Source organism: Phacochoerus africanus, chromosome 9 (assembly GCF_016906955.1).
Source record: "Phacochoerus africanus isolate WHEZ1 chromosome 9, ROS_Pafr_v1, whole genome shotgun sequence".
NCBI classification, from domain to species: Eukaryota; Metazoa; Chordata; class Mammalia; order Artiodactyla; family Suidae; genus Phacochoerus; species Phacochoerus africanus.
The window spans coordinates 102292040-102309547 of NC_062552.1; the positions used below are offsets into that span (position 1 = coordinate 102292040).

The 17508-nt window shown below is 51.4% G+C and overlaps 1 protein-coding gene and 1 long non-coding RNA gene across 3 annotated transcripts in view; one reads left to right on the forward strand and one right to left on the reverse strand.

Moving 5' to 3' along the window:
• Positions 1-10543, forward strand: part of ESRRB (estrogen related receptor beta) — a 182138-nt gene extending 171595 nt beyond the window's left edge. For both annotated transcript variants that reach the window (XM_047796364.1, XM_047796362.1), the window contains 2 exons: positions 3603-3872; positions 9855-10543. In XM_047796364.1, coding sequence (XP_047652320.1) covers positions 3603-3872; positions 9855-10099 — 515 coding nt within the window. In that variant the 3' untranslated portion in view covers positions 10100-10543. The remainder of the gene's footprint in view (positions 1-3602; positions 3873-9854) is intronic.
• Positions 1-17508, reverse strand: part of LOC125135875 (uncharacterized) — a 170012-nt gene that overhangs the window by 19396 nt on the left and 133108 nt on the right. The gene's annotated exons all lie outside the window — the stretch shown is intronic.

Genomic DNA, 17508 nt, shown 5'->3' on the forward strand with positions numbered 1-17508 from the left:
TAGGATCCATGTGGATGGAGTTCAACCCCTGGCCTCACTCAGTGGCTTAAGGATCTGGTGTTGCTGTGAGCTGTGATGTAGATTGCAGATGCGGCTCAGATCCTGTGTTGCTGTGGCTGTGGTGTAGGCCAGTAGCTACAGTTCGGATTTGACCTCGAGCCTGGGAACGTCCATGTGCCATGGGTGCAGCCCTAAAAAGACCAAAAAAAAAAAAAAAAAAGTATGCAGAATTCTCACCTCCATTCTCATTCCCTCTCCCTCCTTTCTTCTAGAGATAATTTTTTATTTCTCATTTTTCCTTCTAGTGTTTCTTTTGTCAAACATTAGAGAATGTCTGCATTATTTCAAATATTAGAAAATGTCAAATATTTCCCCTTGACCTTGCACAAAACGAAGCAGCCTGTATTGCCTCTGCAGCCCTTTGGAGTGTGCACCTGGGTTTTCAAAGCTATTTCCAGCTCCTTCTGAAGAAGCTCAAAGAGGAAGAGAGGAGTCAGGGGCCAAGTTCGTCCTCAAAACAGCCCAGCAGGGGGGTGTGCACACAGGCCTCAGGGCATCCTTCAGTGGTGGTCTCACAGTCTCCAAGGGGCCCCACCCACCCCCTCCCACCTGCCCTGCAGGCCTGTCTCTGATTCAGATGCAAAAAGCAAAGGCAGCTAAATCTGGACTCTGGTCTCACCACTTGCTTTTGGCCCACTGTCTTGTCACCTAGGAGTCGAGGCCCAGTGGTATCCATTCTCCGTTCTGTGCTGTAATGTTTCAGGGGGCACCTCTGCAACAGGCCAGGTGCCCACGCTGAGGGTGGGAAGGCGAGTCTCTTGGCAACTGTGCTCCTGGGAGCCCAGCACATGGGTGACAGCGATCCATGCAGATGCCCCCTTGAGAGCTCCAGAGCCCCACCTCGCTCTCAGAGCTCAGCCCCAAGGTCTCCTCTTCTGTAAGGCTCCCCGGACTTATTTGGGCCAACCCCCCCATTGTGCATTGAGAACCTTTCGACTCACTAGCTCTGTTTACAGCCTCTTGGGGACATGTGATAACTTGAGCTACGTCCTTCCCTCTTGACTGATCTATTTCTTTTTGGCCACACGTGCAGCATGCGGATGTTTTTAGCCTGCGCTACAGCAGCAGCCCGAGCCATAGCAGTGACAGTGCCGGGTCCCTAACCCACTGTGCCACTAGAGAACTCCTTGCCTGAGCTCTTGAAGGCAGAGACCGGCTCCCGTTTGAGCGGGTTGTTGTGTCCCTGGTGCCTAGCATGGGCCCTGGCACTTAGTAGGTGCTCAGTAAGAATCTGCAGGGTGAACAAGGGGGCAGAGCACACTGCTCACATTCCTCCAAGTCATGAGCGTCTCAGGAGTCCTTTCTTCTCTGTTTCCAGAAAACTGGCTCCTACCTCGCCCTCCCTCTCTGCCCCCTTCCCCTTCAATTGTCTGTTAATTTCGCCCCGTCCACCTCCGACATCTTCCCTCCCAGGCCGTCTGCCTTCAGACCCCCGCCCCAGTGCCATCCCTGTGTACACACGCCCTCCTGTGCCGGCTGATTGGTATCTGTTAATTAACGTCGCCCCAGGCCTCTCCCGCTCCAAGGCCTGATAAGGGAAATTGGATGTCCATTTCTATCTATCTTTCATTACCCCCGGCCCTCCCCGCCACCACAGCCAGCCCCACTCCCTCTCCCATGCTGGGATCCGGACATAACGCACACACACCTGAGCGCACACACACCTGAGCGCTCTGTGCCACAGCCTCTCCCCTGCGCCCGCCCCCACAGAAGGCGTATCAGTCAAGCCCCGCGTCATCAGTGTCATCGCTTCAGCTCCGTGGGTGATCACCTAGGGATGTCCTCAGCCAGGTGGTGATCCTAGGTCCAGCCGGTACAGACCCGCCCCCGAACCATGACAGTCAGATGAAGGGGGTGCTCACTGGGAAAGGGGGACCTGCCGAGCAAAGGGGCTCCATCCCCGGGGTGCCTCCTGAAGTTGAACACTGATTGCACTGGCTGGAAAACAGGGAGGGACTGTGGCTTTTAGGGACAGAGGGCGGCAGATGAAGGCAGGATGGAGTCCACGGGAACCAGGTGGTGGACCAGTTCAGAGGCTGGGGACCGCCCTGGGCCTCCAGTCCATGGGGGAGAAAAGAGTCATGCCCATAGCATGCTGCCAACAACAACAGCAGTAATAGTAACACCTACAGCCATCACCACCTTCCTTGTTCAGGTTTGCTGAGCACTGACTGTGGGGAGGGGGCGGGCGGTGTGCTAAGTGCTTCCTATGCACCATTTCTTTTCGTCCTCACCGCACATCAGGGTTAGGTTCTAAGTCAGCATGTAGAGTCCTGCAAAATTAACCCCGGAGATCCTTTATTTTCAGGATGCATGGTGCAGATGGCTTTGTGGATACCTTTCTTTTTCGGCACCACTGACATGGTCAGTGTTGGAACACATCACCAAGTTTCTGGATGAAGTTATTGCCTTGTGTTTAGTGAACAAAATACTTGAAAAATCAACTTTCTCTCTCCCTGCTCCCCTACCTGCTCCCTCCCTCTCTCCCTTCCTTCTTTTTCCCCCCTTTTTTTCTCTTAAATGCTGATGTGAATTGACTTTACCTAAGTCAAGTGCATGTATAATGCAGTTCTGGTACAGTGTTCTCATTTTACAGATGAAGACTTTCATTGTGTCGTTTATAATAATAATAGTAAAAGCGCAGTAAATGTATGTAATCATTGTCTCAGTAGAGCTCACAGCAGCTCTCTGAAGCAGGCACCACTCTTATACCCATTTCACAGATGAGGAAGCTGAGCTTTGGGGAAGTAGCACAGCTCTTACAAGGTCAGCCTATAGGTAGTAAATGAGGAGTCGGGATTCAAGCCCAGGCCATCTCAGTGTCACACTCCGGGGCCATCCCCAGCCCCAGCCTTTTCTCACTCTGGTCTCAGCCTCCTTGCTGAGGAGGAGGAAACGCCCACGATGCAAGCTCACAGCTTGGGTCAGGGTTAGGTGGAGAGCGATGGCCCAGCCAGCAGGGTTCTGACCCTTGAGAGGACAGGCTGACTGTGAGAAAGTGCCCCCTGACCCTGGGGGCTCTTGAGCTCTTAGCCATCCCAGGCTGTGGTCACTGGGGGTCACTGGTCTGGAGCAGCTGGCTCCTTCCTGGGTCCCAGCACAGCTGAGACTCTGTATGAGGGTCAGGTGTCACTTTAACACACCAAAGCCTCCCCTGTTTGAGCAGAGAGGGGCGATCTGGAAACTCCTCAGAGTGGAGGACCCTGTACTGCCACCTCCTGATTCCGCTATGAATTCGATAACTCTTTAAATGACAAATGCATTTAATTGACCAAAAAGCCTCTCCACACATTTGAAAAATACCATAGAAGTAGCAATAATAATGATAACAACAACTGTCAACATTGACCGAGCTCTTATTATGTAAGTCTTTTCCACGAATTCCAAGTCTGACTCATTCACCAAGGGAAGGACAATGAGGCCAGCAGGTAAAGTGGGAGGGGCAGGATCCGGAGGTACCTGGGGACTGATCCAGCCTCCAGCCAGCCCCAGGGAGACCCCTGGCCCACCCCCTAACCGCCCTGTTCTCCCCTCTTCTGCAGGCTTCTCCAACCTCTCTCTGGGGGACCAGATGAGCCTGCTGCAGAGCGCCTGGATGGAGATCCTCATTCTGGGCATCGTGTACCGCTCGCTGCCCTACGACGACAAGCTGGTGTACGCCGAGGACTACATCATGGATGAGGAGCACTCCCGCCTCGCGGGGCTGCTGGAGCTCTACCGGGCCATCCTGCAGCTGGTCCGCAGGTACAAGAAGCTCAAGGTGGAGAAGGAGGAGTTTGTGACGCTCAAGGCCCTGGCCCTGGCCAACTCAGGTACGGCGGGGTGCGGCCTGCAGGGGGAGCTCCGAGAGGTCTTCCAGGCCTGGGGAGCACGACGGGCTCTGGGGCCTGTGATGGGGCAGGAATGGTGACACGATGCTAGGGCTTCTTGTCACCAAAGATTGTGCAAGGGGTGGCCCAGAATTGAAAAGAGGGTGATGAAGGCTGGCATTGGTGGAGTATTTCCTAAGCCCTTGATTTGCAGGGCGTTTTGCTGGGCCCCTGCCGTCCAGATGAGCTCTGGGGTTAACAGGGCACACAGATTCTAGAGCTGGGTTACTAAGAGTCAAATCTTGCTTCTGCCACTTGGGCAAGTCACTTCACTGAACTCAGCTTCTTTCCTTCTTTTTTTTTTAAATTGGCCACCCCTGCCAGGGCACATGGCAGCTCCTGCCCAAGGATGGAATCTGAGCTGCAGTTGCAACCTATGCCATGGCTACAGCAACACCAATCCTTGAGTCACTGTACAGGGCTAGGGATCAAAGCTGCACCTCTCTAGTGATCTGAGCCACTGCAGTTGGATTCTTAACCCACCAGGCCACAGTGGGAGCTCCTGCACCTCAGTTTCTTTATCAGTAAAATGGGCACAACAGGAATTCCCGTCGTGCCTCAGAAGTAACAAGCCTGACTAGTATCCGTGAGGACGTGGGTTTGATCCCTGGCCTTGCTCAATGGGTTAAGGATCTGCTGTTGCTGTGAGCTGTGGTATAGGTCGAAGACACGACTCCGATCCTGTGTTGCTGTGGTTGTGGTGTAGGCCAGCAGTTGTGCTCCAATTTGATCCCTAGCCTGGAAATTTCCATATGCCTTAGGTGTGGCTCTAAAAAGACAAAAAATGGGGGAGGGGGGTGCAATAGTCTCTACCCTACAAGACTATGGAAGGGATTTATTTACATATAATTATGCTTATATGATACCTGGCACATAATAGGTACTCAACCTATTAAGTCAATTAGCCATGAACTGATTTCATCTTACAATCAACCCTATGAACAAAGTTCTTATTATTTTAACCCCAGTTTACAGATATGGAAACTGAGGCTTGGAAATGTGAAGCAAATTGCCCAGCATCACACAGTTAAGAGTGTCAGAGCTAGAACTTGAACCAAGGTCCTCTGATTCCCAAATCAACTCCAAGCTTATGCCCACTCCTTCCATCGCCCACTCAAATCCTCAGGCCCAAAATAGCAATCCTTCCTGGCATTAAAAAGGAGGCCTCATTCCATTTCTTTTGCCCCCACCAACTTTTGGCTAGACGCCCTGAGGAAAGGGGCTGGGCGTTGGTCATGCAGGTGAGTGAGCTTGAATGTAACCTGTGTCCACACTTGGAGGGTGATCACTCTCTGCAGGTACCAGGCCAGGGCCAAGGGTGGTGGTGGGGATTTCAGAAGGAGAAAGGCAGGGTCCCCATCCTAAAGACAGAGTGTCAGGCATGCAGATGCAGAATTCTGCTGCCAGGCTCATGCAGTAGTTAGTTGCTCAAGACTGAGTCAAGTTCAGATTGGACCCAAGTTCAAATTCTAGCTCTGACACTTAGTAGCAGTGTGACCTTGAGCAAGTTGGCAGTTTTCCGTAGCTTTGTCCTGTGTGTAAAGTGAGGACAGCCCTGTCACTCCTCCAAGCACTTTTGTTTTAAATGATCAACTGAAGATAAAGCGCTTAGCCCAGTGCCTGGCCTAGAGGTTCAATAAATATTCATTATCATTGCTATTAATATTAGAGGAAACAATGTTATCAGTATATAGAAGAGGGAGAACTGGTTCCACATGGTGACAGTACAAACAGGGTGACCAGCGGTTTGCTTGATGCTCTCATGGTTTTTCCGGAAGTTCCATGTCCTGGGAAACCTCAGTCCCTAAAAACCGGGACAGGTGGTCCCCTAACAAATGGCTTCATAGAGAATGCAAGAGAAGATGTTGATGCCCCATTCAGACCCCCTCTACTGGGTTAGTGCACCCTTGCTCCAGCTGCTGAATTTTGATGCTCATAGCCCACAGCTGCCCTTTGAACAGAGACCTGCCCTCACTTGTTTTTCTTGGACAGTTGGGTACCTTGCTGCCCTCTCTTTTCACGTTCAGCCAGTGACGGACCCACATGGGGGACTCCTGGCATGGGATCAGGCCCAGGCCAAGGCGGTATCCTTACTTTGCTTGTTCCCACCCTTGCCCTATTCTGCCTCCCTGCCTTCCTTCTCCTGAAAGTCCATTCTTCACAAGTCAAGCATCTGACCCCTGTCCCAGGCTCTGATTCTAGGGAACCTGGCCTAATATACAGAGGAAACCTTTTTTTTTTTTTTTTTAAGTTCAAATCTGTTTTATAAAAAAAAAAACTAATGCAAAATAAGAATTAAACATTTTACATGCTTCTATAGAGACCATTTACATACACCTTAAGATCCCCAAATTGTAATGTAGTCTTTGTTAGAGAACGCTCATGCTGTTGGGTTTATTTCGTACAGTTTCAGGTTGACAAAGCAACTGAGCAGAGAGAAGGAGAGTTCCTTCCATATACCATCCCACCTGTGTCCCCCTGCCCCTGTACACAATGTCCCCTATTAATTTGTTATAATTAATGAGCCAATAATTGATACATTACTATTAATGAAAGTCTAGGATTTCCCATCATGGCTCAGTGGAAATGAATCTGACTAGCATCCATAAGGACTCGGGTTCAATCCCTGGCCTCACTCAGAGGGTTAAGGATCCAGCATTGTCATAAACTGTGGTGTAGGTCGCAGACACGGCTTGGATCTGGCATGGCTGTGGCTGTAGTATAGACTGGCAGCTACAGCTCCGATTTGACGCCTTGCCTGGGAACCTCCATGTGCTGTGGGTGTCACCCTAAAAAGACAAAAAAAGAAAGAAAGAAAGAAAGGCCACAGTTGCCATCAGAATTTGTGTTGTATGGGTCTAGCAGTTTTGACACATGCACAATGGCAACTCTCCATCATTCCATATCGTGCAGAATGGGTGCGTCCCCTGTTTTCTCCTATTCAAAGGAAAGTGTTGTCATCAGCGGTTGTGGGGGGCTGGCAGAGGAGAGGGACCCAGTGAAAGCGGAGGACACAGAGCAGGCACAGGGAGATGCCACAGGGCTGCCCAGGCCCTGAGGCCACGTGCTTGATTTTGGACTCTCCTGACTACTTTTAACGAGACCTAGAGCTCACGCTTGCCCGTGCCAGGAGAGGAGCGGGGAGAAGTGGGAGCCACTCAACTGTCACCTCCACCCACCTCATACTGCCAAGTTGCAAGGGCTTTCAGAGGACTCTTTAGCTCTGCCAGCTGCTCTTGCCTTGATCTCAACACATACAGACATGCACATACATATGCCCACGTGCACATGCATGTGCACGCACACACACACATTCACACACACCACCTGATGACCAACGGAGCCTGTCAGGAACTTCACCTGGCATCAAGTTTTGCCTTAGTACATGCTTTGTCTTGAGAGACAAATTTCCGGGAACCTGGACTTCTTGCCCCAGTGGTGTTTACCTGTCATCCTGCCGCCCTGTGCAGGTGAAAGAGCTCCAAGTGGAGAAAGGGGAATTTGTGATACCAAAGGCCTCGGCTGTGTCATGACAGATCAGCTTCAGGCAGGAAACAGAAAGAACAGGGCTGTTTGGAGCTTGGGCTAGAAGAGCTGTTGGGGTCAGACAGAAGCTCCAGGCCTGTGAAGGGAGTGGGTGTAATTGGGTCAGGATAGGGAGCCATGAAATGTTGTGGGGGAGTAAACTGTCCCCAGCAGTACGGTGGGAAAGTCACCCAGGCAGACAGTGTGTTAGATGGAGGAGAGACGGGGCTAGGAGATCACTGGAATCATCCTGGGCCCCCAAGGGCCACCGTGGGTACCACTGCTGAGTTGAGTGGACGGGAGCACGTCAGAGGCTATGGCCCCAAGCCACAGCTCCCCCTCCACCCCCCGGGAGCCTGCTGGCTGTCTTTCAGCCCACCTCCTCGCCTCCCCAAGGCTCCCTGACAGCAGAAAAAATTCATAGCCATTGATTTTGTAATTAACAGTTTATCAATGCCATCGATACAGACTTGCTGATGGATTGTAAAGAAATTAATCTGGCAATGTTATTTTATTTTATTTTTGGTCGAAGGCAGCTGCCAATTTTGACCTCCTCGGGGAGGGTGAGGTGGTGGGGAGAGGAAGCTGGCAGGAGGCAGGGAGTCTGCATGGCCAGGTCCCAGCCTCACAGGGACCCGTGCACCTCGGGTGCATGCTCTGGAAACAGCCTAGAGCATAGGAACAGAGCCATACTTCACCCCCAACTGGCAGAGGCGGGGTCCTCACCGCCTTGGTCACAAAAAGCAGAAAAATGTGGAGGAGTCTTGGGTATGGGGCCAGCCCTGCCAGGGCACTCTCCTGCAGCCAGAGTTCTCACAGTAAAGATAACAACATTCATTAGGTGCCATTAAGTGCCTGATGACGAGCGAGTTCGCTTAACCTGCACCACCACCCTGTTAGGTATGAGCTCTCATTTGCTCTGTTTCACAGATGATCTCAGAGAGCCCAAGTAACTTGGCCAAAGTCACACAGCATCTAAGACTCCCAAGTCTTATCCACCTCATTCTACTGCTACTCTCCCAAGAGAAAGAGGCAGGACCCTTGAGGCATGGGCTGAATATGGATCCAGAAGGTCAGAGGCAATTATTGGGGTCAGCCAGTTGGTCCAGCGGCCCTTGGCAGTCTGGTATCTAAACCAACATGCACAAGACCTGCCCTGCTTTTTTGAGGAATTCAGGAAACTTGCCCAGGCTTCCTTGGCAACCCACCCGGAGCTTCAGGTTCACTTGATTACATGCAGCCTTACCCTCCCACCTTTGGCAGGCATTGGATGCTGGTGGCTCAATGTCTTTAAGGAATGTCAAAAGAAGGCTGGCTATTTTCCCCAAGGCCAAGACGTGGGTTCTGCTTTACTTTGGCTTAGACCCAACTGTAACGCAACTGGCAGTGGGCGCCTCCCTGCCCTGCTGGCATTTAGGTAAATTTCATTAGCAATTCATGGCTTGAGTCCAAAGCCCTCCCCAGGATCTTAGAGAACTCACAATGGCATCGTCCATCACCATGCCCCACATGTCCAGCCTTGCTGTCTCGGTCCCCTCATATCCTCCACCACGGGGCACCCAGACACAAAGCTCCGCCCCTTTATCTGTGTCTATACAGTGTAACTGCTGTTCCGTAAGGTCAGTGAGTGCACTGAAGACTTGATCATGACGGTGGTGCTCATGGTGATGATGATGATGACGGTGGTGATGGGGATGCTGGTGGTGGCAATGACAATGATTGATGGGGATGATCGTGATGGGGATGATGGGGATCATGCTGGGGGGGGTGGTCATGATGATGAAGGTGATGGTGGTGCTGGTGGTGGCTGATGACAGTGATGGTAACGATGATGCTGGGGTGGTGATAGGAGGGTGGTGGCGATGATGGTGATGTTACTGCGAGCTGGGCGCTTTGTGACAGGTGCTGTTTTAAGCCCTTGATCTGCATGAACTCATTCAATGTCTTGAAAGAGGTATGGTTGTTATCCCATTTCACAAATGAGGAAAATGAGGTGCAGGGAAATTAAATAACCTGCCTAAGGTCACCGAGCTCGCAGGTGAGGGGCACAAGATTACAGTTCCACCAGTTTGGTTCCAGAGTCCCTCTGGTAGGTATCTCCAGGGGAAGGGCAGGTCTGCGCATGTTCAGGTCTTTCTGGGTTTCTGCTGCCACCTCTTGGTGGTTTCTCAAGAAGAGTCCTCCATAAATACAGATCTCTCCTTGGGTGGGAACCCCAGCTCTGTCATTGGCCTCTGTGAGTTCAGGCTGGCAGCTTAACTTCCCTGAGTGTGCGCTTCCCTCTTTGTAAAATGAGGCTTTGGAAGGCTCCAAAGCAGAGATCAAGGGCCCCGGGGTGGTCCCCACACTTAGGACAGTGCTCCCCAGCCACACCTGCTGATGCTCCCCTTGTGCCCCCAGATTCCATGTACATCGAGGATCTGGAGGCCGTCCAGAAGCTGCAGGACCTGCTGCATGAGGCGCTGCAGGACTACGAGCTGAGCCAGCGCCACGAGGAGCCTCGGAGGACGGGCAAGTTGCTGCTGACGCTGCCCCTGCTTCGGCAGACGGCCGCCAAGGCCGTGCAGCACTTCTACAGCATCAAACTGCAAGGCAAGGTGCCCATGCACAAACTCTTCCTGGAGATGCTGGAGGCCAAGGTCTGATGGCCTGGCATACGGACTGACTCCCACCTGAGGACAGACAAATGGATGGACCGACGCGGAGACCTCCACAGCCACCAGCCTCAACATTCAAGTCCTGTATCATGGCCATGAGCAGGCCCAGAGGAAGGGGCTCCTCGCCTCCCGGCTGTGTGCAGTCCTGGGTGCTGTGGGGCAGGGGAACGGGGATGGGGGGCAGGGCACAGGGCTCATCTGTAACTGGCATTTTCTTTGGTATGTTTTTTGTCTGCCATGGGCAGTGCTGAGCCCTGGGCCAGAGCTGCCTCCCATGAAGCCGGAGGCCACCGAGGAAGCACCCCCACCCCCACCCAGCCACCAAGATGCAGCACATATATTTCCTAACCCCACCCCTGTTCCTCCACCCATGGCCTGGGTGGGCAGTGCTCAGCGCCCAGGACTCTGGCATACCAGGTGGGGTACCTTCTGGAAGTTGTCCTTTCCCAGAAGGCAGGCACTTTCTTCCAGCAGCCCTGCCTACTCGGGGGTTCCACGGGTCCCTCAAGAGGCCCTGCACCTTCCACCATCCTCCCTCTAGGCTCCTGGCCCAGGCTCGCCATCAGGAGACTAGTTGTCGGAGCTCATGCATTGCCCTGGTCAGCCCACCCCTCAGTGCCCCCCATCCCACCTGCCCATCACCGCTGCCCCAGGGCCCGCCTGTCTCCCTCCCCCACCCCACCCCCAAGGAGTCCCACTGCTACTTCCTGCTGTACCTCAGAGCTCAGTCCCACCGTGGTTCACCAGCCAAGATGACTTCAGGGCCCATAGCTGGGGGCGGTGCTGGCTCAGAGAAGGGCAGGGTCACAATATTCCCCAGTGCTCCCCCTTCTGCGTGTATCTCCCCCTCCCCCAGAGCAGGTGCAGAGCAGGTGGCCCTGTGGGTAGTGGCGGATGTGCAGAGGCCTGACCCTATCCAGGGTGCCCTGGGCATTGTTATTCCAGGTTGGCATCCCTGGGAGGAGGGGGCAGAGTAGGGAGAGGCCCAAACCCATCTTTGCTGAGCACAGAAAGCCCCCAGAAGCAGAGATGAGCCACGGGGCAACCCTGAAGACAGAGGCTCAGAGGAGCCTGCCTGATCTTTCCTGGCCTCTGGTGGCAGTGGACACCAGGACGCCCCCTCCTCCTGTATCAGAGCCACAGGAGGGCTTGCTCCTGCCACCCTGGGTCTAAGGCAGTATGGGTGGCCCCCTGGGGGCACTTAGAAGGCCAGCTTTCTGTCGGGACAACTCTTTGCTTTCCCCTCTACCCGTCCCCCACCCCACTAGCCCTCCAGACTGCTGTGTAACGTGACAACCATCCTGATTTGCCCAGGACCAATCTTAGCACTGAAAGTCTATCTCCCAGGAAAACCTCTCAGTCCTGGCCGAATGGGGATGGTTCATCACCCATTTCTATGAGTGGCTACGAAAGCTCATTATAACCCACTCGGGGCAGCCTTGAACATGACATCCGGTGCTCACAGGGCAGCTTAGACGATGTGATCTCCTGGGGATGAAGGGGTATCAGGCATGATGGAAAATGCTTCTTCCAATCAGCTGCCTTCTAACGTAAAAGGATCAGAGCAGCCCCACCCGGGGCACACTCCTAGGGAATCCACCCGCATTCTGTCACCTAGGAGGAGGCAGATCCCACTCACCCATCAGGAAGCCAGGTACCCTCCAGAGCCTCACAGCTTCCCAAGGAAAACAGCTCTTGCTGGTTCCACCTCTCCACGCCCAGACACTGCTCCTCCAGGACTTTCATGCCAGGATGTGCCAAGGTCGCCCTACACAAGAGGGTTGCCTAAGTCCTGGCAGCTGCTCTCAGACATCTTCACATAGTAAATGCCGGGAGTTCCGAGAAACTTCACAGGCCAGTGAAGTGTGCCCCCCTCTCCTTTGCCTGCTGGGACTTCAAGGCCACAGTCACTTGTCGGTCGGCATCAGGATGCTTCAGCCCCGGCTTGCTGTGCAGTCTCCAATCTGGGTAGACAGATGCACAGGTGCCTCCAAGGGACCAGGGATAAAAACCCAGGCCTAACTTAGCCATCAGGGGCCATGCCATGGAATATGGACTGGGGAGATGGCACGGTGAGAACACGGGGCCCGCTCTGGGGAAGGCTACCTTAGCCTCTCACAGCTGTGTGCTCCAGGAGGTGTGGCAGAGGGTCACATCTCATGGCCCCATTCTCTGCAGTGTCAGTTCCTGCTCAAGCATGAGGATCCTAGCTGTGGGCTCTGGCAGGGGCCTGTGCACAGCTGGCCTTTGCAGTCTGTGTTTTCTAGGCAGAGCATCTCAGGCCAACAGTGGTTTGCAGTGGGTGGGTGTTTATACACAGGGCAGCTTTGCCTCACTGGATCCAGTGCTTATGCAAGTGTCCTGGCATTAGGGTCCCTGCAGAGCAGAGGGAGCGGCAGCCCTTATGGCTTGGTATGTATGAGATGGATGCTGCTGCTGCTTTTACACTTTAAAAACTCTCCAATGGCAACAGGAAATGTATCAGTAATGATGAGAATTCTGTGCAATGGGAAAGGCCCCCATGTGTACTTGATGGATCCGTTGGTGCTCAGACTTTAGGGGCCAGCTTCTTAGTGGGAAGCCTAGCCGGCTTTGGGACCTCCCTGGGAAGGTGGCCCTGACAGTGGAGGACGGTGGAGCGAGGAGTTTAGGACATCCCTTCCCCCCAAACACAAAACTGAAGTTTACCCCCAAATCTGCTGTTCCTGGAAAGTCTGTAAAGAGGCAATAGCCCTTCTCAGCTGTACTCATGATACAGGTCATTGAAATGAACCAAGAAATAAAATGAAAAAAAAAATCCAACCATGGAGAAGGTGGTATTGGCTGGGTTTTGTTTGGTCCCCATGTCCCCACCCTTTTTAAGGATTCTAGACTGGTTTGGCCACATGTGAACCTTGACAGTGGCTCCCAGTTGTGGCATACAGGACACAAATTAAGAACCGAGTAGGAAGCTCTCAAGACCCGAGCAGGATGTTGGGTAGGAGGCCATGGCAGGGCCCTGGAGGAGCCCAAATCTGCACCCACCCCTGCCCCTGGGGGCCACCCATCCAGACACTCCCCTCCCACTGCACAGATGGGAGAAGGTGGAGGGGTTTTGCTGAGGGGCAGTAGTGACAAAGTTGTGACAAGAAGACAGAAGAGCACCAAAGAAAAGCACTATGTGGAGATTGTTTTATTTTCTAATAATGATAATATGGCTGGAATGGCTTCTTAAGATGTATATATTTTTTAAAACGGCGGTCCCACATTGCATCACCCACCTGTACGTACTTCCACCTCTGTATGTGTTCTCCCAAACACCCTAGAATTCTTCCGTCCTGGTCCCATGTATCTGGAATCTAATAAATAAGGAACAGCCTATTGGAGAGTTTCTTCACACATTATCTTTCCCAGCTGGCTGTCCCCTGGACAGCACTACCCTCGGGTCTCAGGCTGATGCCAGGAGAGGCCGTCAGGAGGACCAGCTCAGCCTATGTTCTCTGGGGATTCAAGTAGGCATTAAAATGTGTGTGCAGCAGTGAAACTCAGGAATGCAACTTGAGCAGTATGAAACAGGTGTGAGAACCCCTTCTACCTCTTTTCAGACGTTTCATATTAAAATAATTTATTTTCATTAATGCCAGAGAAATGGAACCTCAGGTATATTTGAACCAAAGACAATGTATTACCTTAGGATTTTGAAATGCACCTGTATATGTATGCACACAACACAGAGCATGAATTATACCAGGAGGCACTCAGGACCTGTGAGATGCAGAAAGGAGGGCCTGAAAGAAATCAAAGAGGACCACATCAGGATGCCTTTGCTGCAATTAAAAGACACCCTGGGAGTTCCCCTCGTGGCTCAGTGATTAAGGAACCCGACTAGTATCCATGAGGACTCAGGTTCCATCCCTGACCTTGCTCAGTGGGTTAAGGATCCAGCATTGCCATCAGCTGTGGTGTAGTTTGCAGATGCGGTTTGGATCTGGCGTTGCTGTGGCAGTGGTGTAGGCCGGCAGCTACAGCTCCAATTTGACCCCTAGCCTGGGAACCTCCATATGATGTGAGCGCAGCCCTAAAAAGACCAAAAAAAAAAAAAAAGAAAAAGACACCCTAGCTTATTGAACTTATTACCTTGGACACAGGTGAAATCTAAATGTGGAGCAGGCCTCAGGCAGGGTTTGATCTAGAGGTTCACAAAGTCAATAGGGCTCCTCCTCTGCTTCTCTGATTCTCTCAGTTCTTCCCTCTTCTTATTTGTATGCTTTGTCCTCAAACTAGCCTTCTTCATGGTAGCAAGAAGATTGCCAGTTTTTTTCACATTGTGGGAAGAGAGAAAAAATCGCTTCCTACAACCATGGGAAATGTCTGAGCTTTATTCTGAATCCCAATGGCTTTTGTGCCTATTCTTTATTTTTTTTCTTTTCTTCCTTTTTTTTTTTTTTTTTTAGGGCCGCACATGGAGTTTCCCAGGCTAGGGGTCAAATTGGAGCTGTAGCTGCTGTCCTATGCCACAGCCACAGCAACTCGGAATCCGAGCCACGTCTGCAACCTATACCACAGCTCATAGCAAAGCTGGATCCTTAACCCAATGAGCCAGGCCAGGGATCAAACCCGCAAGCACATGGATACCAGTAGGGTTTGTTTCCACTGAACCACGATGGGATCTCCTGTGCCTTTCCTTTGATGGATCACTGCGACCACCTTAGAGTTGAACGAGTCCCACTCATCAGTCTAGCTGTTGCACCAAAAGTGTCAGGTTGGAAGTCTAAAAGGCAACCAACCAAACAAGATGCCCACAGAACCCACATGGCTAGACAGCTCAAGGTCTGGTCAACTTTCACTTAACTGATTGTAAGTTTCCTGAAGCTCTTAGAAGAGAGGATCCACAGTGCAGTCTTTGAACTCAATACCTAGCAAGTCTTCTGCCTGATTGTATTATGTATTTGTGGGAATGAAAGTACCCAGTTTAGGGATTATTTTAGGTAAATTCCCAGTTCACCTACATCTGGTACATGTGTACTTGTGTATACACACACACACACACACCTGGATTCATGCTACCCCCTTAAGAAAAAATAGGAAAGAGTCAACTATAACATCATACAATGCAACCAAAATAGAAATTTTTACTGACTATCTGTATTTTAGAATTTTCTGTGCTGCTTCTTTGATTGTTCTAGAAAATTATGATCCGACTAGCTAATAGCTCTCTCTGTCTCTTTTTTTAATGGCTGCACCCATGGCCATTAAAGTTGGAAGTTCCCAGAGCAGGGACTGAATCCAAGCCTTGGCTGCAACCTACACTACAGCTGTGACAACACTGAATCCTTCTTTTTTTTTTTTTTTTTTTTTTTTTAAGGACCGCACCCGCAGCACATGGAAGTTCCCAGGCTGGGAGTCTAATCAGAGCTACAGCTGCCGGCCTATTCCAGAGCCACAGCAAGACGGGATCTGAGCCGCATCTACAACCTACACCACAGCTCATGGCAACGCCAGATCCTTAGCCCACTGAAGCAAGTTCAGGGACCAAACCTGAGTCCTCATGGATGCTATTCAGATTCATTTTCGCTGAGCCATGACAGGAACTCCAATGCCGGATCCTTTTTTTTTTTTTTGTCTTTTTGCCATTTCTAGGGCAGCTCCCACGGCATATGGAGGTTCCCAGGCTAGGGGTCAAATCGGAGCTGTGGCCACCGGCCTACGCCAGAGCCACAGCAACGCGGGATCCGAGCCACGTCTGCAACCTACACCACAGCTCACGGCAATGCCGGATCCTTAACCCACTGAGCAAGTGCAGGGATGGAACCCGCAACCTCATGGTTCCTAGTCAGATCCATTAACCACTGCACCACAATGGGAACTCCAATGCTGGATTCCTTAACCCACTGTGCTGGGCCGGGGATTAAGCCAGTGCTACAGCAACTCAAGCTCATTTTTTTTAAAAGACAACTCTCACCCATATCTTTAACTCTCCATTCATTCTCCAAATATTCTCCCCTTTGTGTTAGCAAAAGAACTAAAGCTTCATTGAAAGGTAAAAAAATACAACTGAGGGTCATTCATTCATTCAACAAATATTAACTGAGGGTCTGTTCTGGGCACAGAGACTATATCAGTAAAGAGAACAGACACAACCTCTATCTTCATGGAGCACATAGTCTAGTGGGAGGAAAAGAGACAATGAGCACAATAAATAACCAGATTATATAGTTCGATAGAAGGTGATAATATTCCATGAGGGGGAAAAACAGGGTATGGGGGATTTGGATATACTTTTAAAAGGAGTGGTCAGAGCAACCTCAATGAGACTGTTTCATTGAATAATAAATCGAAAAGGTGAAAGTCATGTGGACAGCTGGAGGAAAAGCTCTTCAAGTAGGAGGACCAGCCTGTGCAAAGGTCCTGAGGTAGGAGTATGCCTGGTATATTCTGCGAACATCAAGGAAGCAAGTGCGGCTGAAGTAAAATGGGTGAGGCAAGAGGGCGTGGGGAAAATCACATATAAGGGGCTCCAGGCCATGGTAAGTGTCCCTTTCACTCTTAAGTGGAAGACTTTTGAATAAAGTCAATAGGAGCCTTTGGCTGATGTCTTGACAACAGGCCTTAGGAGGACAGAGATGGAAGCAGGAAGACCACTTAGAAGACCACAGGTGAGGTGACAGTGGCTTGGACTGGGAATAAGAGAGGAGGGGTCCAGAAGCACTTGGGGGTGTTCCTGCTGTGACGTCTCTGCAGTGTCAAGACCCAGGTTCAATCCCCTGCCCGGCACAGTGGGTTAAAGGATCCTGCGTTACCACATAGGCATAGGTCACAGCTGCAGTGGTTTGGACCTGATCCTTGGCTTGGGTGGCCAATAAATGATTTAAAAAAAAAAAAAAGATGCAGCAGCAGCAGCACTTGGATCCTGGATTAGTTTTGAAACCACTAGGATTTGCAGATAGATTGGATGTGGAAAATGAGGGAAAGAGAAGAGTCATAGGCGATTGCAAAGATTTTGGCTCCCAAAACTAGAAGAATAGGGTTTTCATCCACTGAGGTGGGAAGACTCAGCGAGGGCAACTCTGGGGCCTGAGTGGATGCATCAGTGATGTTTGAGAGGCTGTCCAAAGTCCAGGGGAGATACCAAGAAGGCAGCAGGCCAGGGGGCTGGCTAAACAGGGAACAGGCAATGAACTTCCCTAGAGAGCAGAGGTGAGTGCAGGCCATTTCACCAGCTGTGAGTTCCTGCTCACACCCAGCCCACAGCCTCCCTTGCTCGCTTCCTACCCTCAAAGGCCGTAGAGTAGAATTCACCCTAGAAACACAGATATTGGAGCATTTTATATCCTTATTTGATTGTTGTGAGGGATGAGCCTAAACTATACCCTCTCCCTTGATTCTCAAAAACAATGTCGGGCACTGGACTGGGCGTG